At 35.4% G+C, this 24,640-nt stretch overlaps 1 protein-coding gene across 2 annotated transcripts in view; it reads left to right on the top strand.

Annotated features, from left to right (window-relative positions):
- AQR (aquarius intron-binding spliceosomal factor) overlaps positions 1–24,640 on the top strand; it is a 100,641-nt gene that overhangs the window by 5,765 nt on the left and 70,236 nt on the right. For both annotated transcript variants that reach the window (XM_087424745.1, XM_004421385.3), the window contains exons 2-8: positions 6,166–6,222; positions 8,380–8,420; positions 13,665–13,700; positions 17,379–17,499; positions 19,528–19,668; positions 21,669–21,737; positions 22,836–22,936. In XM_087424745.1, the coding sequence (XP_087280871.1) occupies positions 6,166–6,222; positions 8,380–8,420; positions 13,665–13,700; positions 17,379–17,499; positions 19,528–19,668; positions 21,669–21,737; positions 22,836–22,936 (566 nt within the window). The remainder of the gene's footprint in view (positions 1–6,165; positions 6,223–8,379; positions 8,421–13,664; positions 13,701–17,378; positions 17,500–19,527; positions 19,669–21,668; positions 21,738–22,835; positions 22,937–24,640) is intronic.

Below are 24,640 nucleotides of genomic sequence, written 5' to 3'. Positions count from 1 at the left end.
CCGTTTTCCATAGAGGCTGCACCAGTTTGCATTCCCACCAGCTGTGTATGACGGTTCCCCTTTCTCCACATCCTCTGTGACATTTGTTATTTTTTATCTTGGTGATTATAGCCATTCTAACGGCCATGAAGTGATATCTTAGTGTTGTTTTGATTTACATTTCCCTGATGATTAGTGATGTTGAACATCTTTTCATATGCCTGTTGGCCATCTGTATATCTTCTTTGGAGAAGTGTCTGTTCATTTCCTCTGCCCATTTTTTGATTGGGTTATTTGTTTTTTTGTTGTTCAGTTGTGTGAGTTATTTATATATTATGGAAATTAACCCCTTGTCAGATATATGTTTTGCAGATATTTTCTCCCAGCTGGTGGGTTGTCTGTTCATCTTGATTCTGATTTCATTTGTCTTGTAGAAGCTCTTTAATCTGATGAAGTCCCACTTGCTTATTTTTTCTTTAGTTTCCCTACTCCGAGTAGGCATGGCATCCGAAAAGATTCCTTTATGACCAATGTCAAATAGTGTGTTGCCTATATTTTCTTCTGAGTTTTATAGTTTCAGGTCTCACCTTCAGGTCTTTGATCCATTTTGAGTTAATTTTTGTGAGTGGCAATAGCAGATGGTCCACTTTCATTCTTTGCATGTGGCTGTCCAGTTTTCCGAGCACCATTTATTGAAGAGACTTTCCTTTCTCCATTGTACGTTCTTAGCTCCTTTGTTGAAAATCAGCTGTCCGTATATGTGTGGTTTTATTTCTGGGCTTTCAATTCTGTTCCATTGATCTCTGTGTTTGTTTTTGTACCAGTACCATGCTGTTTTGATTACCATTGCTTTGTAGTATGTTTTGAAGTCAGGGATTGTGATGCCTCCAGGTTTGTTCTTTTTTCTTAGGATTGCTTTGGCTATTTGGGGTCTTTTGTAGCCCCATGTGAATTTTAGTATTCTTTTTTCTATTTCCGTGAAGAATGTCATTGAGATTCTGATTGGGATTGCATTGAATCTGTAGATTTCTTTAGGTAATATAGACATTTTAACTATGTTTATTCTTCCAATCCACGTGCATGGGATGTCTTTCCATTTCTTTATGTCATTATTGATTTCTTTCAATAATGTCTTGTAGTTTTCATTGTATAGGTCTTTCACCTCCTTGGTAAGATTTATTCCTAGATATTTTATGCTTTTTCATGCAATTGTAAATGGTATTATCTTTTTGAGCTCTCTTTCTGTTAGTTCATTATTAGCATACAGGAATGCAACTGATTTTTGTAGGTTGATTTGGTACCCTGCTACTTTGCTGTAGTTGTTGATTATTTCTCATAGTTTTCCAATGGATTCTTTAGGGTTTTCTATATATAAAATCATGTCGTCTGCAAATAGTGAGAGTTTCACTTCTTTCTTGCATATTTGGATTCCTTATATTCCTTTTTCTTGCCTAATCGCTCTGGCCAAAACCTCCAGTGCTATGTTGAATAAGAGTGGCAAGAGTGGGGAGCCTCATTCCTGTTCTCAGAGGAATGGCTTTCAGAATTTCTCCGTTGAGTCTGATTTTGGCTGTGGGTTTGTGATAGGTAGCCTTTATTATGTTGAGGTACTTTCCTTCTGTACCCGTTTTGTTGAGAGTTTTTATCATAAATGGATGTTGGATCTTGTCAAATGCCTTCTCTGCATCTATTGAGATCACCATGTGGTTTTTATTTCTTGTTTTGTTCATGTGGTGTATCATGTTGATTGATTTGCAGATGTTGAACCATCCCTGCGTCCCTGGTATAAATCCCACTTGATCATGGTGTATGATCTTTTTAATGTATTGCTGTATTCAGTTTGCCAATATTTTGTTGAGGATTTTTGCTTCTATGTTCATCAGCGATATTGGCCTGTAATTTTCCTTCTTTGTATTGTCCTTGCCTGGCTTTGGTATCAGGATGATGTCGGCCTCATGGAATGATTTAGGAAGTGTTCCATCTTCCTCTATTTTTTGGAATAGTTTGAGAAGGATGGGTGTTAAATCTTCTTTGAATGTTTGGTAAAATTCACCAGAGAAGCCATCTGGTCCTGGACTTTTATTTTTGGGGAGGTTTTTGATTACTATTTCAATCTCTTTACTTGTGATTGGTCTACTCAGATTGTCCATTTCTTCTTGGTTCAGTTTTGGGAGGTTGTATGAGTCTAAGAATTTATCCATTTCTTCTAGATTGTCCAATTTGTTGGCATATAATTTCTCATAGTATTCTCTTATAGTCCTTTGTATTTCCATGGTATCCATTGTAATTTCGCCTCTTTCATCTACTTTTATTTACTTGAGCCTTTTCTCTTTTTTTCTTAGTAAGCCTGGCTAAGGGTTTGTCGATTTTGTGTATCTTCTCAAAGAACCAACTCTTTGTTTCAATCCTTTCTACTGTTTTTTTGGTCTCAATTTCATTTATTTCTGCTCTGATTTTTATTATTTCTCTCCTTTTGCTGACTTTGGGCTTTGTTTGTTCTGCTTTTTCTAGTTCTGTTAGGTGTAATTTGAGGTTGCTTATTTGAGCTTTTTCTTGTTTGTTAAGGTGGGCTTGTATCACTATGAGTTTCCCTCTCAGGACCGCTGTTGCTGCATCCCGTATGGTTTGGTATTGCATATTTTCATTTTCGTTTGTTTCCAGATAGTTTTTGATTTCTCCTTTAATTTCATCAATGATCCATTGGTTGTTCAGTAGCATGTTGTTGAATCTCCACATCTTTGTCATTTTCCCACTTTTTTTCTTGTGGTTGATTTCTGGTTTCATAGTATTATGGTCTGATAAGATGCTCGTTATGATTTCAATCTTCTTAAATTTATTGAGGCTTGCCTTGTTTCTCAATATATGGTCTGTCCTTCAGAATGTTCCATGTGTGCTTGAGAAGAAAGCAGAGTTAGCTGTCTTTGGATGGAGTGCTCTGTATATGTCTACTAGGTCCATCTTGTCCAGTTTTTCATTTAAGTCCACTGTTTCTGTATTGACTTTTTGTCTGGATGATCTATCCATTGAGGTAAGTGGGATATTAAGATCCCCTACTATTATTATGTTGTTTTTAATATCTCCTTTTAGGTTTGTCAATAGTTGCATTATGCACTTTGGTGCTCCTATGTTGGGTGCATATATATTTATAATTGATATGTCTTCTTGATGGAGTGTCCCTTTTATCATTATATATTGCCCCTCTTTGTCTCTCTTAACCTGTTTTATCTTGAAGTGTACTTTGTCTGATGAGAGTATGGCAACATTTGCTTTCTTTTGTTTGCCATTAGCTTGGAGTATTGTCTTCTATCCTTTCACTCTGAGCCTGTGCTTGTCTTTAGAGCTGAGATGTGTTTCCTGGAGGCAGCATATTGGTGGGTCTTGCTTTTTAATCCATCCTGCCACTCTCTGTCTTTTGATTGGAGAGTTCAGTCAATTTACATTTAGAGTAATTATTGATATATGAGGGCTTAATGTTGGTGTTTATCACTGATTTTCTGGTTCTTTAGCGTTTCCTTTGTTTCTTGTCCCATGTGTTTTGGACTGCGAGTTCAGTTTGGTTGTTCTGTCTTATGACTCTTAGTTTTCTCTTTATTTATCATATGTGATTTTGTTCTGATTATTTGTTTAGTGGTTACCTTGAGGTTTGTATAAAAAATCTTGTGTATGAGATAGTCCATTATCTGATGGCCTCTTATTTTCTTATACTAAGTCAATTCGATCTCTTTCCTCTTCCCCTTCTAAGTTATTCTTGTCACAACTTATTCTATCTTGTGTTGTGGGTGTGTGTTTAAAGTGATGAGGTTATATTTATTTTTGGTGATTTCCTTCCTTTGAGCTTTGCTTTTTGTATTTAAGTGGTTGCTAACCTATTCCGGTAAAGATCTACTATTTTTCTGATTTTGTCTACCTATTTTTCTCCTTGCTCCAAGCTTTGTATTCCCTTTCTCTTCTTTTGTTCAGGCCTGAGGGCCTTCTTGAGTATTTCTTGTAGTGGGGGTCTCGTGGCCATGAACTCCCTTAGCTTTTGGTTATCTGGGAACGTTATTATTTCTCCATCATATTTGAAGGATACTTTTGCTGGGTAGAGTATTCTTGGCTGAAAGTTTTTGTCTTTCAATATTTTGAATATATCATTCCAGTCTCTCCTAGCCTGTAAAGTTTCTGTTGAGAAATCTGCTGAGAGCCTTTTGGGAGTTCCTTTGTATGTTACTTTTTGTTTTTGTCTAGCTGCCCTTAATATTGTTTCTTTGTCATTGACTTTTGGCAGCTTTACTACTATATGCCTTGGAGTGGGCCTTTGCCTGTTGACATATTTAGGCGACCTATTAGCTTTACTTACTGTTGTTTCCTGCTCTTTCCCCAGATTTGGGAAGTTCTCAGCTATTATTTTCTTGAATAGGCTCTCTCTTCCTCCTTCCCTGTCTTTCCCTCAGGAATACCTATAATTCTTATGTTACATTTCCTAATTGAGTTGGATATTTCTCAGAGACTTTCTTCATTTCTTTTTAGTCTTAGTTCTCTGTCCTCTTCCAACTGGAGCATATCTGTATAATATTCTCTATAACGCTAATTGTTTCCTCCATATTGTCAGCTCTCTTCTTTAAAGATTCCATATTCTCCTTTATCTCCTCCATTGTGTTCTTCATCTCCATCAATACTGATTGGTTTTTCTTTATGATTTCAATGTCTTTTGTGAAGAAACTCATCTCGTTGAATGGTTCATCTGTGTTTTCTTGTATTTCATTGAGCTTTTTTGTGATAGCTATTTTGAATTCTCTGTCATTTATGTGATGGATTTCAGTGCCTTCAAGGTTGATTTCTGGGTGCTTGTCATTTTCCGTCTGTTCTGGCGATTTAATGTACTTTTGCATTGTGGTTGCTGTATTGGCTTTGTTTTTCCTCATCCTGGAAATATCTAGTTGCAGTTTCCACCTGCCGTCACTGTGTGGGGGTCAAGGGGTGTGTAATCTGAGCACCCTGCGCTCCGCCATGGCTGCTACACTGCCGCAGGCTGCCCATGCTCTGCGCATGCTGCTCCGCCACCATGGGCCACCTGTGCTCCGCCCCGGCTGCTCTGGCTGGTCAGCTGAGCTGCAGTGTTGGGCATGCAGGTGGGGAGGGGCTCTCTCTTTTGCCCGCTGGGTCCCTGTAGGGGGCGCTTCTCGCTCACCCCTTGTTATCTGCTCTCCTAGGTTGCTCAAATGTTGATGGCACCCCTGCAGTATGTGGGAGTTTCCCACTGGCTGAGAGAGCCGGAAGAGCTACAGTTTCCCCGCAGAGGGCTGCCTCTCCTCCCTCTCTGGGAGCCGCCCGACCCAAGTCGCCGATCTGACGGGGAGGGAGAGGATTTCTCCTTTCCTCTCCCCAGTTCCTCCGGGGGCACCAGCATGTCCACTCTCAGATGTGCAGCAGTGTGGGTCTTTCTGATGTCCCTTTGTGCTGTGCGAGTGTCCCTTGTTGGTTTATGATTGACCCTTCTGTTGTTACTTTTCAGAGGAAGAGTTTATGGGAAAGCTCACTCCGCCATCATGCTGACCTCACTCCCTGGCTCAACTTTTAATTAAGTGTAATCTTGGGCAGCTCACTTAAATCTTTCTAGACCTGGGTTTCCTTATCAATATGCTAAAGGTGTTTGACTGTGGTTATTAACTGGGCTCTATTGTTTCCCTAAGGGAGGTTAGCAGAGTATGTTTTGTTTTGTTTTGAGGAGGAGTGACTCTGCACTAACATCTGTTGCCAATCTTCCTTTTTTTTTTCACCCAAAAGCCCCAGTACATAGTTGTATATCATAGTTGTAGAGTTGAGCTCTTCTGTGTGGGACACTGCCTCAGCATGGCCTGATGAGCGGTGAGTAGGTCCACACCCAGGATCCGAACTGGTGAACCGTAGGCCACTGAAGTGGAATGTGTGAACTTAACCGCTATGGCACCAGGCCAGCCTCTGTTTTGTTTTCTTAAATCACAATGGCAAGGGGCAGTGCAGGGCATTACTGGCATTTAGTGGATTGGGGCCACTTGTGCTAATGGCCTGCGTGCCCATATAGTCCTCTTAGAAGGTAGAATTACTCTGTCCTTTAATGCCAGTAGTGCCCTGTTAAGAAACAGCTTGTCACTAAATGATCTCAATCTTCTAGCTCTACAGTGGTATGAATCTGTGACTTACTGTCTATATTGTTTACTTTTGCAGTTAGCATGTAAATATTGGGCTCCCCATATCAAGAAAAAATCACCGTTTGATATAAAGGTAAGTACTTTTGGTTTATAACATACTTTTTGAATAGGTATGCTCTTTGTATCTCTTTTTTAAGGGCTATTTCAACAAAAGTGTTCCATAATTTTTAAAAAAGTTGAAAATACAGGTTTATAATTATCATCAAACTAATAATTACTGATGTTCAAAAATTTAGAAAATACAGAAGTTACACATAAGGAAATAAAAATCACTACCTAGAGATAACCTCTACTATCATTTTGTTATGTTAAACTTTAAAAAAGAAAGTGTATATAATTTATTTAATTATTTTCCTGTTTACAGATTCTTAGATCGTTTTTAATTCAATTTGTCATTATTATAAATGACCATATAATGAATATCTTTGTAAATATACAGAAATTTTTGTACAATTTTTTAAAGTTCATTTATGATAGAATCTATTGTTTTCTCTGTTACTTTTTGATTAAGGAACTGAGGTAAAGATCTGTAATAATGGAAGAAGTGGGAGTTGTTTAGTGTTGAAGATTAGATGACTAAGGACCAGTAATCAATAAGGGAATGGACTTATGGTTTAGTTGAAGCAATTTAGGATAAATGAAAGGAAAAATTCCTAAATGTAGGATTAATTTTCATTGGAATAGTTTCTTAAAGAGTGATCTTTCAATGAAATACAGCTGACATATTGCATGCCATTTAACAAGAAATGAAGACTCACTTTAAGTCTGCCATTGTAAATTGAATTGTGATGCTTTAGGCATCGTTGGTAAAACTGAACTTAACCCAGAATGTCAGTGTTGTTTGAGCTTGTTTATCATTTATAAATATATTTTTGTTTTGTTTTGCCAGTAATCCCATTTTATTCATCAGGAAGATAAACATGGCACACATTAATTACTCTTAATTAGCAGCAGAGTTGCTTTATCTCACTATATGCTGTTTGCATGTTTTTGTTTGTGTATGTTGAGTCTGAGGTTTCCTAGGGTTATTTTTAATTAATAACAAAAATATCTTGACACTATAGATTGAGTTGAACTTAGTTAGATTAAGGTTGTTAGAGATTAAATTTATATCCAGATCGTTTTAGTTAATGCTGGTGATAGTTCTAGATAAAGCTATGTATGCCTGTTTAGAATTTTATTATAGGTTGGTATTTAAAGAAGATTATGCCCTTCATTTTATTATTTAATTTGAATTTCGATAAAAAGAAAAGCAATAACAGAAAATTTCATCTAAATTGAACAAGACTTGCTTGCCTCATTGTCTTCCTCCCTCTACCACCCACAAACATTTGTTTGACAAATATACTTTGAGCAGTTAAAAGGCATTATAGTTACCATAAAATATATTATAGCAGGTTAAAGCACTTCATAATTCTACAGTAGGATTTTTTTTTTTTTTGCTGCTATTATCACTAGCACTACTATTACTTCTGCTACTTCTGATAACTATTATTAAAGGGTCACCATGTGCCAGGACTTGCACTAAATTCTTTAGGTGTGGTGTCATAGCAACCTGGTAGGATACTTTGTATTATTAGATCCTCTCTGTGAACTGGGAAACTGAGCCTTTGAGCTGTCCTAGGCAAGGGTCCTAGCCATCAGCAATGAGGGTAGGTGGTTTAAACCAGGCTGCCAACTCTAGAGCCTGAATTCTTAAGTATTACACCATCCTGGTGAACCTAACCCAAATGAATTGAAATTCTGAGGCTTTATCATATGCATTTGAAAATAGGATGTAACAATTAACATTTGCTTCTGTTATGTCTTCACAATTTTAATTTCCTTTCTGTCTGGCTTTTGAAAGCACACTATTATGACTCCTAGATGGAGTATGATAACATTTGTGCACTTTAAAATTAAGTCTTAGAAAATATTCTTATGTTGTGAATTTTTATTTTCCCTACGAATATTATGAACACATCATTTTAATGATTGTTTCTAGGACTCTTTTTATATAGATATATTTTATTATTTGTCTTTTTCTACTACTTTGCTTTTTGCTATTTTACATTTTTAGGAATATAATGGGATTATAAAAAATCTCTTAAGTATTATTTTAATAGCAATAATATTTGATAGCTATCTTAAACTTATTTTGTGTAATCTCAGTAATAGAAAACTATCAATTTAGGGTCTGAAAAAAGTTTGTTTGATTAAATATTAAACATTTTTATATTTTCGATAACAGGTCATTGAAGATATATATGAGAAAGAGATTGTCAAATCAAGGTAGGAATGAGTTTAATTTTTATACAAAGGGATTAGGTGGGACCCAGTTGGATATCATTTGAACTTCTAAACGAAATGTCATCATAAATTGGGAACTTTTTTTCTTTTTTGATTTGGTCATCAGGGAGATGGTGGCTAGAAAAAATTTTTTATCTAGCTGTTGAAAAATCATAAATTATTTCTTTGTTCTAATTTTTGGCTCAAATCTCATAGGGTTTATTTTGTTTTTGAAGACATGCAAAGGAGAGTAAACATGGAGATTTTATTTCAATTCCACTAATACTGAGTTTGTTATTTTCTGATAAATCATTTAAAAAGATTATTTAAAAATTAAAGAGTAAAACATAAATAATAGTTAAATACAAAATACTAAAAAATGTATTTTATACATAATATATAAAATATATATAAAATAATAAATAATAAAAATTATTTTTAAACAATATACAGAAGTGGGTGAGTTTGAAGAAATCATCTTCCTTCTCCCTCAACCCTCAGTTTATTTATTTATGTATATATCTGTTCCAGTCCCCCACTCTTGATTTTTTTTTTAAACACAAAAAGTTTATATTCTACATATCATTCTTCATTGTGCCTGTTTTTTTTAATTTAACAATGTATTTGGGGCATGTTTCCATATCTGCACCTGTAGACATGTATGTCCAGTGAGTATTTTAAAAGGACGATTGACTAAATGTTTTAATATGAAATAGAAACATTTAGGTTATGAATGTCACAGACCTTGCAAAATATCAGATTTGATATTTTTCATGTGTTTGAGTCTTAGGAGGTACTAAATGTTGTGAAGGCAAATCCATGGCAGTGTCAAAATAAGAGGCTAGTTGTTTTGTTTTAATGCTTGATTCGTGAGCCCATAGAAGCAGGCAGGGCCAAAGAACACGTTAAGGATTCTGTTTTTCATTTGAGGAGCAATGGGAAGCCAGTGAAGAGTTGAAAGCAGGATGGTGATATTTTAAAAGAGAATTTGGAAGGAGCAACAGGCAGGAAATTAGTTAGGTGAGTGTTGTAGTAGTCAGGTTCAAGATAACGATGGCTTGGACTAGCATGGAGAGTTGAAATGGAGAGGAGTTGCCAATTTGAGAGTGATAGAAGTACAGAGATGGTTGGTGGTTGGATATGGTGGGTGAAGAAAAGGGAAGAATCAAGGATGACCCCAAAGTTTTAGGCTTAGGTTGCTGGGTGATAAGTGGTGCTGTTACTGACTTTTGCTATTGTTGTTGGGGGTAGGATTGGGCATAGATCATTAGTTCACTTTTGGAAATGTTGAATTCTCGGTACTAAAGAGCCACACAGATGGAGATGTAGAATAAGCAATTGTGTATCTAGGTATAGAGCTCAGAAGAGAGAACTGGGTTGAAGCTACTTTGTGTCAACCACCATTTCAATGGGAAGGGTACAGCAGTGGACATGGCAGGATGAAGTCTCTACTCATGGAGCTTACATTCTAGTTCTAGTCTGGACAGACAAGAAATATACAGATATGTAATGCCAGCAGGTAGTAAGTGCAGTGAATTAAAGTGTAGTTAGGGTATAGTGGCAAGGGCTGCTATTTCAGATTGAATGATCAGGCAAAAATCCTCTCTGAAGATAGGACATTTGAGCAGATATATAACATATGGCTTGTTGGTCTGAGGATATGGATATGGATGAAATTGCCTGAGAAAACTTAACTAAAGGTGAGTGGGTAGATAAATTCTAGGATCCTTTTTTCTTATATATTAAGGATATACCAATCTGAAAATTATCTTGAACCTTCAGAGGTAGTTGTCTGCCTCTTCAGAACAGACTTTCATTCCAGTGCATAGTAATTGCTTGCTTTTTTTGTTTTTTCATTTAAACTTTTGATTAAACCTATCTTTTTCAAAGATAGTTTTTACATAAGTAATAGCTAAAAGCTACCAGTGATTTTTAAGTTATATAGACTTGGCTACATTATTTTTAATTGCTGAAAGAGTAACTGTCATTGGCCGGGCTCTCTAAGATTTATCATGGCACTCTTTAACAGCCATTTTCTCATCTTGTACACATTTTTGAGTACTTAAATAAAAGTGAACTGATTGTATTCTCTTCCCAAATCTGAAAGTTCAAAAAGTTAAGTGCACTTCTGTAACATATAAACCATACTGTATATTTAAAATTTTAAATGACCACATTTTAGACTAGTGCCTGGGGAAGCTATTTTGTTGAGTTGTGTGCTCGTAGCATTTTCATTATTGGGGAATGGCTTGAAGTAAGATTTATTAACTCGTATGTAGGCTATCGAAATAGGCAGTTTATAGCCATGAGATATGTACTCTTAATATTATACATTAAGGTTCTTGTAATATACGTTTTTTGCACATCAACCCTGTTTCCTTAGGAGGCATCTGGAAAATAAATCAATGAGTTCTTAATATTCTTGTGGTATAAATGATCACTTCTAGGATCTCAAAATTAGGTAGATCTTAAAATACCATATTGCCCAATCAGCCATGTAACATGTGGTCTAATATACAGTTGATTTGTATTTGCTATCCTTACCATTATCAAATTTGGCAAGCTTGTCTTAACCTTTATTTGTTTGATTTTAAAATATTAAAAAAATAGTAATTATTATTTCTTGAGTGCTTACTATGTGCCAGATTCTGTTCTAAGCACCTTGCATATAGTAGCTTATTTATCCTCACAACAACTCGATGATAGTCACTGTTATTACCTTCCTTTTATGGATGAGGAAACCACAGTACAGAGAGGTTAAGTAACTAGCCCAAGATGTGTGCCAGGAGTTAGAGGCAGAGCCAGGTATTAAATCCTGGTTCTATGGCTCTTATCCAGTACTCCGTTCTTAAATAACACAGGGTTCATTGCCCTTTAGAACTCTCTTAACCAGCACGCTTTGGTATGATTATTCATCCTGTTGTGAATCCCTCTGAGTGGTTTCTATGCTGGAAAAAAGGGTGAGTTATAGAGCAATTTACTTTTGCCAGTGTTTATATTTATTTTTATTAAAAATGTTTAAACCTATTTACTATGAAATATAATAACAAAAAGGACATAAAACAGAAATGTATAGCCTTCTGAATTATTGTAATTCATAACCACCACCAAGGTAGTAAAAGCCAACTTTGTCAGCATCCCAGAAGCCCTTGCATGGTCCTTTGCTTTACCATTTTAATATGTAAGTATGCAAACATGAAAACTATAGTTTAGTTTTGCTTATTTTTGAACTTTAAACAAATGGAATTACACGGTACATACTCTTTTGTGCCTGGCTTCTTATTTGTTCTTTTAATCATCTATTTAACAATAAATCTGGAAGTAGGTAGTTCAGAAGTTCATACTGTCGGGGCCCTTGTCAGCTTCGTAAAATTGCCTTTGGCTTTCCCTACGTGGTTGCAAAGGGGCTGCCATAGCTCCAGGCCCCATATTTTCACACAACCATATCCCAAGAGAGGAAGCAGGGGGCAATTAGAGCAGCAAAAGAACTCCCCTTTGCATGCCCTTCCCCACTCTTTTCCTTATCAAATTTAATGATCCAGTTAATAATACAGTTAAAGGACCCAGTTTATTGTACATAAATTATCCAACTTTGGAAAGATTTAATGAAATGCATGTTAAGCCCTTGGCACCATGTCAGGCACAGAGCATGCTCGCAGTAAATATTGGTAACTAAAAAAAAAATAACCATCCCCAAATCCTTTATATTATTTACATTTGTTATTATTGCTTGTGACTTTTCATCCTTATCTTTAAAGTTCTTCTGGTAGGATGTCTAGTCCCTAACTACACCTATTTTTCTGTCTTATATGTGTACTTTAGTTAAGCTCTTCACTTTGTCTGTCTCAGAAAGTTTATTGGTGGAAGCATAAAACTCTAAATTTAATAAATACCACCAAGATTGCTAGAAGAGAAATTGAGTGTTTCTCACAGGGTTTTTACTTTATCATGATCTGTCAAAACTTTTTTTTCTCTTATTCAGTCATCCAAAAGTAAATTGGCCACTCTGCCTCTTTTGTACGTGAGGAAACTGGGTCCCAGAATATTTAAAGGATGTTGTCAAGGTAACACTGAGTCATGACTAGAATACTGATCTTCTGTCTCATGAGCCAGGACTTTCTTTTTTCAGGAGGTCCTACTTGTGGCTGAAGATATTAAGTGTGTAATTGTGTGCATAGTGGGCACTGAGTGAATTCTGTTGTCCAATGTGCAGTTGAAGTGAAATGTCTGCAGCTGGAGGCCTAGAGTGTGTCTGACACACAGGATGTTGTATCCACTTGGTGGCCGGCTAGCTGTAGAAACCAGTACCTTGGCAGTGTTCTACCTTTGTGCTTTTGCACAGTAAAAACCTTCATTTTATTTTCACTCTAGTTTTGTGACATTGCTTGCTCAGTGAAACTATTTAAGAGATCAGAAATCAGTGGAATGGGATTTTGACTGGATAATGGTCTCTTGGGGTATTATAAATTCATAATGCATACACATTTAATTTTCAAAGCTGGAGGCTGTTATCTAGTGGCAGTGTTCTGGCCTGGCTACTTTACTTTCAATATATAAAATGATAAAACTAAGTTAGTGAACATTGGAATCTACCGTTGGAGAGATACCTGGTAACTACAGCATCGTTTATTCATGTAAAAGAAAGTACTTCTATTAAAAAAAAGATAATGTAATAGAGATCTCTGATATTCCCTCCACAATTTTCTAATATTTTAGACTTAATGTCAAGACTAGGAAGCATGTGAAAAGTCTGATTCTCACGTCTGTGATATAGATACATATGTCCCTTGTGCTTTTGGGAGGGCGTGACTTCAGAATGTTTCCATTTGAGTATTAAATAAAAGAATGTTGGTCAGTGCTTAAGAAATTGAGACAGGCTAGCTTTTGGCAGTTGTGATCCAATATTATGAATAATTATGAACATTTGTGTTTTGATCAAAATTATTTGGCTTATTAATCTGTCTTACATCCCAGTATGTCATGGTGCTGATTGTGTTTGTTATATGGGTAAGATAAGGTTTCACTTAAATAACTATTCTTAGTTTTTAAAAATAAAATAAACTACCCTGACAAAATACAAAAAAATATAAAAGCAAAATTAGCTTTTTTCAATACATATTAAAATATGATTATTCTGATATGTGAGCCAATATTAAAATAAGATTCCAAAATGCGTTTGCGTTAATAACTCTGAAATGTTTATATTCTGTATTTAAACACTTTTATTATTTATTTTTATATTTTTAGGTTTGCTATCAGAAAGATAATGCTCTTGGAATTTAGGTGAGTTAAAGGCTTTACTTCGATGAAGTTAAAGATGACAGCATGATTTAACTTTTAGCTAAATTTTCTGTACATTTCTTTGAGTGGGTAAGGAAATAAATCTAAATTTTTGAAGATTTATATTTTTGTGATTGGCTTATTTTGGAATATGTGTACGATATCCTTTGTTTTCAAAGATGATGCTCCATTGTCAGTGTAACTTATATTTGAGTTGTTTCTTGCTAGTTAAGATAGTGTGTGCTGAACAATTTCTCAACTCTCACTTGGTTCCTCTAGTGATTAGTGGGAGTAAATTGTAGTGCATTTCTATAGCCATTTTTTTCCTGCCAACCTAAGTTGTTATTACCAAGACAGCCTTGTTCTGACTTAGCCACTTACAACATAAGTATTTCAGACAAAATAGAATGTAGATTATGAAGTAGATTCGATCATGTTACAACCAGTTGTGGCCAGTAGGTGGAAAATAAAAGCCAGGGTTGTTGTTGATAGTAATATTTACCATTTATTGAACACTTGCCTGTGCTAGGCACAGTGTTAAAACATTTTACGTACAGAGCACTCATAGCAACCCTGCCAGTAAGTGTTATCATTTCTGTTTAGTGGAAGAAGAAACTTGAGATCAGAGAGGTTAAGCAGTTTGTTCAAGATAGTGCAGTTAAGTAATTGGCAGAGCTGGGATGACAATGCAAAGCTCATGATTTTTCCACTTTTCCACACTACCTTGAGATCTAGTCTGCATCAGAGGTCAGAGTCTCTGTATTAACAGCTGTTACTCCCTACATACACTGATTTGATCCTCAAAAAAATGGCATGAAGTAGATGGTCTTATCATTTTTACAGAGGGAAACTGAAGTTTGTAATTATAAATTAACTAGTAAATTGAGTGCCTACTATAGCCTAAGAACTGTGTTGTTATTAAATACTTGATCTCATTTAGTCCTCACTATAACCCCAGTAAGATCTTCCTTATTTTATAGAGGAGAACATTGTGGCTAGAAATTGGACCCATCTAGCCCTTAGATGAATATGCCCTTCCCACTATGTCATGCCATCTTTCAAAAAGACAGATAAAAATCAAGAAGATACTGATATACAATTAGGATAAGACTAGAATTCTACTGTCCAGGCAAATATCAGAAACGGAAAGAATTGTACGAACTGAAGGAGAAAGCAGCAGAACAGATTGACGGCACCAGTGACAGTGAAAGATTTTTAATAACTGAAAAGGTGGATTGTTACCTTTCAGGAGCTTTTATGTAATTTTTATGTGAGAATGCCATTTTGTCTGTGCCAGCCTCCACATGTAACTAGTCTAAAGTTTATAGTAGAGATAATTGATGGTTTCTTGCTAGAGTGGAAAGTGAGATGGCTTGGAGCAGGTGGCTAGGTACAGGAGAATGAACTGAGAAAGAAAAGAGTTTGTTGATGAAACTTATCAGAAGTGCATGTTATATAAATTACATTTGCTGTAATTGCTGAAATAGGATCAGGGAGTTATTGAACAATCCTTATGTTTGGAGAAAAGAGATGTAGTTTGGAGTAAGGTCTGTATCATCTGTATACCATGGAGATAACTGTATTGTCTTGAGCAAATCACTCCCTCTCGTATCCTCAATTTCCTCATCTGAAAATGTAAAGAATAGGTTTGGAGTTTGCCATATAGTCAGATAACACCAAAGCCAAGATATTACTATTAAAAACTCTGGCAAGCCAGTGATATCCCTGGGGCATCTGCAAAAACAAATATAAATATAGTCTGGAAGGATATAAATTCCAACTGCATTATAAAAAATTCCTATAGATAAAACTCTTATAAAAGTGAGTTAAAAACTCCCAAATTACAAAGCATATTAGGATAATGATCGTATAAGCAAGAGTCAGTCAAAACAACAAAGAACAGAATTACCTCCGCCCCGCAAGAATCTTAGATAGTTAAGGAATTGATATACACTGTCAAATCATTATGTTTAAAATTATTATGAGTATGAAGAATAAATAGAATATGTGGACAAGGACCAAGACACTAAAGATGGACAGATTTGGGAAAAAATGGAAATAAAAGACATTGAAATTTGAAAACTTAATGGACAAATTTAATAGCAGATTAGACACAACTAAAGAGGGAATTGACAAACTGGAATATAGATCTGAAGAATTAACTAGATAATAGCAAAGAGAAATAGAGATGAAAAATATAAAAGAAGATTAAGAGATATGGAGGCTAGAATGAGAAGGTCCAATAGGAATTTCAGAAACGATTTAGAGAGAATAGGGGAGTGGCAATTTAGAATAGGTGATGGTTAAGAATTTTCTACTGTTGAAACATATGAGTCTTTTAGATTCAGGAAGTACAGTAAATTCTGAACAAAGCAACTGCAGAGTAACAAAGAGTGAAGATCTTAAAATCTGCTGAAGAAAAAAGATTACCCAAGGAGGAAGAAGGACAAATAGATTGATTATAGACTTCTCAGTTTTAATAGAAGATAATAGGATGAGACTAGTACATAGAAAATAATCACTGTCAACCCAGAAAGAATTCTGTAACCAGCTAAACTGTCATGAAATAAAGACATTTCATATAGATAGATTAACACTAAAAGACTATTGCTGACAGAAGTTCTAAAGGACATAATTCAGGAAAAAGGAATTTAAACTTGTAAGAAAGGAATGAATTGAAGCTCATGCATTTTATTTATGAAAGAGCACTCTAGTCTCTTGCTTGGAGCCTTGACTGTTATTTTGGGTAAAATCTTACCTACCCAGTTTCCTAGGCTCTTGCAAATTAAGTAAGGATTGCTAAAGATAGACCCATGGAAATATCAATGTGAGCAGACCTTTGAAGTAGAAGAGAAAGTAGAAAAATTATAGTGCTACAGCAGAATCTAAAACGCTTAACTGTGTGCATGCATACACATGCGTGTGTGATTGAAACATGCATGTGGAGTGATTTAAAATAGAAACAAAAAGTCCTGCTTTTTTTCAGTAGTGCTTGAGAGTATTTTACATTCCAGTACAGTAATTAATGTTTATAACTACCCTGAATGATAAGAAATGGCTAAGTTATGTTTTAGACATCAAAAATACTTAAATTTATTTAGGAATATTTTCACCACAGTCTTAAAGTAAGAATTTTGGCGTCTTGAGGGGAAAATGCCAGTTACCTTGAAAACTGACTTAAGTCGAATACCTTGTAAATTAAGTATTACAAAGCTTCTTTTTGATTGTTAAGTCTCTTTCTTAGTTCCTGGAAATCATTTGGTCTTGATATGAGTTAGTATTAATGTCTCAGATACATTTATCTGTGACACTGCCCATTATGTCGTTTTGTTTTAGAGTTGATATTCGTCAGGTATTTTTCTTCTTTACTTCACAAAGAGCCATACATAAGGGAATATCCAGTGTTCTGAGGGTGATAATTACACTTATTAGTAACCTTTGATGTCTTCCTATTTGGACATAGAAGACTCTCATTCTCCAAAGCTGCAATTGCTATATATAAGTTTGTAGTAGGTAGCAGTAACTTAGATTACAGGTAAATTTGTGAAGGGTTCTTAAATTATATAGATTTTCAAAATGTTTTCAGAAAGTTGTAAATACTTATGCTTTTCCAGGTGAGTGACATATTTTAATGAGTGGTGATAACCAATAAAATATTCTATGCCTTTTCACTCTTCACAGCCAGTATCTTGAAAATTACCTCTGGATGAATTATTCTCCAGAGGTGTCCAGCAAGGCCTATTTAATGTCAATCTGCTGTATGGTGAATGAGAAGTTCAGAGAAAATGTCCCTGCATGGGAGGTAACAGATTTAACATACTTCATAGCTTTCATACTGTGCTCACTTAAGCCATTACAAAGTAGCAGAACTTTTACTGATGATAAATAATGCTATCAGAACAGAATTTTACCCCATAATAAAGTAAATGTTGACAAAAAAGAATGAATATATGAAAAATAATATTAGTTTTCTTTCAGTTTCAATATTTTCTTCAAACTAATTTATTATGAATTGAAAAATAATGAATGTGGAGTTTTCTGCTTTGTGCTTGAAACAAAGAATGGCATGGATTATAAAGACTTACATCAGATTATGTGAAATTTATATTAATTAGCACAAATAGATAATGCTCAAATGAGATAATATTTTTCAATGTCCTTTTTCACCACAAGGACTATATATGTAGTTTTAAATGAATAAAGTAGTTTTCCAAAGTTAAGACAGATGTTTATATTGTGATTTCAATTTTCTCTTTGTCCCTCATCTGGAATCTGTTGTCTCTTTTTGAAATTTGTAATAGAATGACATTTTGTCTTTGTGCTAGTATAACAGAGGCTTGTTCAGTAGAGGTCCAAAATCTTTGGCCACCATAAATTGGTCAGCTCATCAAAAGAGTTTCTTTCCTTCCAGTCATACTTTTTTTAAATGAAGAAAAGGCATCGATACTTGTCATCTTTTTGAGGGGATGGTCTCCAAAATGAGAAGGTTTCAGACTCTTTAAGAATAAACTGTGGACAGTTCTCTCAAATATTCGTTAAGTACATGCCATCTTTGGGCAGGTTAAAGCCCAAAGTAAACTGTGGGCCTTGTATCTTATTGAGAAATCGTAGGGATTTCTTGAAGTTGCTTCAGGCTACTCTAGGAAGGGAGAAGGAAAATTTTTTGATCTAGGGGATGACCTGACCAGTTTGCATGTTATAAAGACCACTTTAATGATTAGGCCTTGAAATAGAGAAATAGCAATACAGATTAAGAGAAGAGGTTACACGCAAATCTAGAAAGTAGAATTGATTGGATGTGATAATTGAAGTAGCATTAGGGAAGGGTGTGATTTTCAATAAGCTTCGAGGCTTGGACAACTGAATATAGTAGATGATAGTGCCATTTACCAAGATAGGTAATAGAGGGTTGAGGAATACTTTAGAGGATGCAAAATTATTTAAGTTTCAGACTTAGTGAGTTTAAATTGCGTTTGGAATATCTGGATGAAATTGTCTAGTAGACAGAGGAAGCTTAGAGTCTAAAGTTAAGGAGAGAAGTCTGGACTAAAGATGTCTATTTGGAACCATTAGCATATGGTAGTTGAAGTAATGGGAGGGGAGGAGAAGAATGAGGCTAGAACCCTAGAACACTGCTGTTTAAGTGACAAAGGAAGAGGTGTGCCTTCAGCGCATTGAAGAGGAGTTGAGAGTTGGTAAGAGTCCATTGGACTTGACAACCATAACAGTTTCAGGGGAGTGCTGTGGGTGGAACCTTGCTTTAGAGAAGTGAATGAAAACAACTAGTGTAGACCACATATTTGGAGCACTTAGAGAAGAGAGATGTGGCAGAAACTAGATGGGGAGGTAGATCAAAGAGAAGCTTGAAAATATTTACATTATTTACTTTTTTTTTTTTTTTCCACATTATTCACATGTTAAGAGTAAAGAGCTAATGTAAAGCAGGAGAGGCTCTCCTTGAGATTAGTCATTTGGAAAACCATCATTTTTGCCAAACATGTGGTTTCTTTTGTTTAAGTCAGAAGAATTAAAACACTTCAGGTCCTTAATAAGAGAACAAAGGCTAAGCTAAATATAGGCATAATCCATAAAAGAGAAAATAAAGGAGTTAAAACCATTATTTTATTAGCTGAAGATTTCTGCAACTCTCTCATAGTCCTGCCAAAAGCCTGTATTTTGACTTGCAACTATTAATTATAAGTAAGCAAATAGTCCTTTTGTAATTATTTGGCTTTAATAGATTCCTAGAAAGTCTAACAGTCTTTGTGTAAGGGAGAAAAAGAGGTGAGCAAGGCATTTCAAAATGAATTTTTGTTCTTCCTCTTTTCAGACTTTTAAGAAGAAGCCAGACCACTTCCCATTCTTTTTTAAATGCATCTTGAAAGCAGCATTAGCTGAAACTGATGGTGAATTTTCCCTCCATGAACAGACGGTCTTACTGCTTTTTCTTGATCATTGCTTCAATAGTTTGGTAATTTTACTTTATCTTTTGGGGAAACTTTTAAGTTTGCTTGTTGTTTTAAGTTGAACATAGATGAGATTACCTCTGTAGCCAACTCTTCACCCACAGTAGTGGGGACTGAGGATAATGCTAAAAGCTTAATTTTAGCCACTTCTCAATAAAACCATTTTATAAGATCTGTTTGCTTTTTAGTAGATTTGGACTTGATCTCTCCTTTTTTCTGTCTAGTCAGTAAGAAAAATGATAACAAGAACTGAAATTTTCCAAAGGTAGAGCAGCAAAGAATCTGGTTAGTATGAACTTTGAGTAATAAGATCTATGCCACAAGCCACACAGAAAAACCCCATTTCGTTGCTTTGCAATCATTCTTCATGCACGAACTGGAAGATCAGTGGGCGAGTTATGTTTTGAGTTGACTGATAAAGGGCAGTTGTGGATGATCTTTGAAAATCTCTTGGATTGTGTAAGATGTGTTTTTATGCTTCATAAGAGTATCTTCTAAAAAATTAAATATTTATAGTAATTAATGTTTCATTTGTGCTTCCCTACTGTGGTTATCTGATAGTATATACCTGTTTAAAGATAAGTGCTTCTGGATTGATAGTGCACTTAGACCCATGCAGGAGAATGCATGGGGTTCTTTCTTTTCCTGAAGACAATGTTGGCAGATGGATGGTTATTACTACCTATTTCCATGTACTACCTCACATGGATCTTGTAAAGGCATTAAAAAAAGATTTATGATGTCCCTAGTGGATGCCACTATTATCTCTTTAATATTTATTAAACTAAACAAAGCAAATATAAATATAAATAGACATGATTCCTTATCAGAAATTAAATAAAGACCAGATTTAATTAGTATTAGTATTTGGTGCTAGGTTTAATTAACTTAAAAGCCAGCTTATTATTGAAATGCTTTATTTTTTTCAATATGCTGTTAATTCTCATTGTTTGAGGTAGTTATGTTCTGTAAAGTCACTGTGAACACTGTTTTATCACTTTAAAGTGAATAAAGAATTAGCTAGAATGGAACCATTGCTCCTAGGGAACATACAGGGTTAGGTTCCTGCCAGCCTCTGGTCACAATATTTTCGTCAACCAGGCAACACATAACCTTGTTTTATGTGTGTTTCTGTTTAAAGACCCCCTGATGTAATATATATTGTTGATTCATTAACATTCACTGCCAACAGCACTATAACTTAAGTCTGAAGGAATCTTACCTAACATGTTTTCTCCATAAGGCACATCACAGCCTTCTTGCACCTAGGAACACTAGACAACACTTTAGCCCTGTGCTTGAGGCCATTTTAAATAGCAAAATCACCAACAAAAGACACGAAAATGTTGGGGCTGGCCCTGTGGCGTAGTGGTTAAGTTCACGCACTCCGCTTCAGCAGCTTGGGGTTTGTCGGTTCGGATCCCAGGCGTGGACCTATGCACCGCTTATCCAGTCATGTTGTGGCAGGACACATACTATATATGTCCCCCATATAAAGTAGAGGAAGATGGGCACAGATGTTAGCCCAGGGCCAATCTTCCTTGCCAAAGGGAAAAAAAACCTCAAAAAATGTGAAAAAAGTAGCATTAAATAGACCAGAAAAAGGACGTGTATTTATAGTATGAGAGCTGAACACAAGAAGGCAGAGCATCGCCTTGTTCACCCTCAGCTGGAAATGTGTGTGTTGGGCAGCTCATGTTTTTTGCTGCTCTGTGCTGTTTGTGAATGACCGTGAAAGCACAGGGTGTATTGAATTTGGGGTTACAGATACATTTTTGTGAGTAGGTGAATTCACAAATACAGAATCTACAAATAATGAGGATTGAGGGTATTTTTTTTCTAAGTAGTGAGCTTCTTAATATTAAAATAACATTAAATAATATTAATTTGAAAGTATTGGTGGGATGTTTCCCCCTGCCAGGACTTAAAAAGGCAGTATGCTTCTATGACTTAGGTTAAAATGCTGGTGTGTTTATAAACTTGTTTTCTTCATGGCTTTACACAGGAAGTAGACTTGATACGCAGTCAAGTACAGCAGCTTATCTCCCTCCCAATGTGGATGGGCTTACAGCCTGTAAGTATTTAATTTCAGAAACTTATGTGTGTATGTGTTATAAGGGGAACATGTGGTTCTAGACTGTGTAGCTTTAATTTGGATGTAAAATGGTAGCTAAAAATTCCCTTTCCTGCTTAGAAAATTTATCTAATTTACTATGCATTAACTTATCATAGAAGTAGTTTTTTCAGTTTTAAAGTTTTTATGGCCAAGCTAATATGTGTTTTACCTAATTTCAGTATTATAAGGTGAAATAAGGTAATATCTATTGTGCTTATAGAGACGGGGGTTAATTTAGCAAAATATGGTTAGTATTCTTATGTTTGTCTTGGATGAGACTAAATGCAGACTTGAATTTTTTATTTCCCTTGATTGGAATGTGCACACAGCTATAGGAGAAGGTCTGGATCATGTTTAGTATTAATGACTTGATTTTTTCCTCAAATCCTTCTTGGATAATAGGTGCTGGTATCAAAGCCAGATTAACAGATCTTAGGAAGTAAAGTTAAAGCTATCAAATTCCAGCATAATCCTTTATTCAGAATTCCATTTCCTGCACATGGGTGTTTTTGCAGACACCCAGATATGCAGACTCGTTTATAGGTACCAGTTGATGGAGATGAAAACAGGCAAGTATAAATAGTTAATACTAAGTTAAAAACTGATAAGTGCCATAAGAAAGGTTATGGTAATGTGGACGTTTTCTTGTTTACTTGTGATAGCTATCTTTTATGTTCATTGTTTTAGACTTATTTTTCAGACTTCGATGATTATGTTCTTAAGTGTTAATGCTCATATTTTTCAAACCGAAATCTTTAATTTTAGATATAAGAAAGAAATTTGATTGATTACTGAGCTTAAAATCTTGACTAGAAAAGGCAGTTTCTTTTGTCTTATTTTTGTTTTTTTATTATCAAGTGTTAAATTGAAGAGATTTTAAAAATGTACTTGTTTCTTAGTTTTAAGTTTCCTTAGTTTTTGTCAAGTTGCTTTCAGGTTTTATCCCATTACTCTGTATCGTATACATACTTTAGAAAACTAGCGAATAGTTGGTCTGATCTTTATCCTTGTAAACTTTGAGGTTACTGGTGATATAATATTACATACCTCTTTCAGGCACGATTGGAGTTAGAATTAAAAAAGACACCTAAGCTGAGGAAATTCTGGAACTTGATTAAAAAGAATGATGAAAAGATGGATCCAGAAGCGAGAGAACAGTATGTTGCCAAAGTTTCGTTCCATGTTGGTTTCTTAGGTTATAATATATGGGTTGTCTATCTTAGATGATGTTGACTGGTTTCTTGTTTACATAGAACCAAATAAATGATCAAGAAGTGCTTTTACTTAGACTGTCATAGGAATATTTTTCACAAAGGTCTAAAGGGGATACCACATCACCACTGTGTTTTTCTTCTTTCCCTTCTGTCTCAGTGATAAGTATATCAATGGTCTTCTCTCTGCCTGTTGTCCGTAGTCCATCATAGATGGTTCTCAGTTTTCTCCACAATCTTCAGGCTGTCAATCCAGCTTTTCTTACTCCCTCACTCTTAACAATGACTTTTATATACTCCAGCCATAATTCATCAATTAATTCAACAAATATTGAGTGTTTGTTATTTTGTCAGGTACTATTCTAGGTATAGGGGATATAGCGGAGAACAAAATGGAAAGTAATTCCTGCTCTTGTGGAACTTACATTCTAGTTGGGGAAGACAGCAATAAACAGATGAATTATATAGTATATTAGGTGGTGATACATGCTAAGGAGAAAAATAAATCAAGTATAAGGATTAAAGAAGCAGGTAAGGGTTATGGGTTATTTTAATAGTAATTATTATCAATTGGATAAAAGTCTGGTAGCGAGTATTTATTTCATTGAGCAATAGTAGGACACAGGAAGGATCTGCATACTCTAAGAGGTTTGTTTCTCTCTCTCTCTGAGGCTAATTGGTCAACTATGCTCTTGCCTTATTTACTGCATGACTGTTCCAACAGTGATCGTTTTTCTTTCTCCATCTTTAATTGCTCTTTTCCGCTCCCTTCTTACTCTCTGCTTATGTGTATATGCTCACGACTCCCTTCCCTTGGGCCTATGATAACTTCTTTTAACTCTTATTTTTTCTTCCACTTAGGAGAGTAGTCTTTACGTGTGCAGATAGTAATTGAAGCCATGAGTATGGGTGAGATTATTTAGTGAGGTATGTAAACCACGAAAAGAGGACAAAAAGAAGTGAAACCTGGAGTTATGCTGGTGGTTACTGAAAATGGAAAGAAGTGAAAAAAGCTGGATGTCAGAGAAATGAGTTTGGGAGTAAGAGAGTGAGAGTTATAAGGACGGGATATTAGAATTGGAGTAGGAATATCCCTTCTTAAATTTCCAACTCCAGTCTCATCTCTTTCATGGTATCTTTCCAGCCAACAGCCTCTTGATTGGACTAATCACATATCTTTGCATCATCTGACTACTTTGTTTTTTAAAAAAACCCTCTCTTCCCTTTACCTCAATATGATTTAACCCTAAGTCTCTTTGGTCCTGACTTCTCTGCTTTCCTGTCTTTGTATAACTTATTGCTGTATACTTTTCTATATGGATGCACGCCGTGAATTTCAATTGGGCTTAACTAAATAATACTCACTGTTTTTTTCCTCCCAAACTCACCTTTCTGCCTAGTTTCTCTGAATTCTTCCAGCCATTTAGGCTTAGAATGCTCCCCTTCTCTGACTAGCTGTTTATATCCAGTCAACCAGTCCTGTCGGTTTCATCTTTTGTCCTTCCTCTCCTTTCTTGACTGTTCACGCTGCTGTCATCTTAATTCACGCCTTTACAGCCTCTTGACTGAACCACTACAATAAATTCCCATTTGATGTTGCTTCCAGCTTTCCCACAGCAATGAGCCTAACTAGCCATCTTCAGAGAAAAC

Source organism: Ceratotherium simum, chromosome 3 (genome assembly GCF_057802395.1).
Source record: "Ceratotherium simum simum isolate JZ-2026a chromosome 3, ASM5780239v1, whole genome shotgun sequence".
Classification (NCBI taxonomy): Eukaryota; Metazoa; Chordata; class Mammalia; order Perissodactyla; family Rhinocerotidae; genus Ceratotherium; species Ceratotherium simum.
Note: the sequence above shows the minus strand (reverse complement) of the source record. Positions and strands in the feature narration are given on the sequence as shown.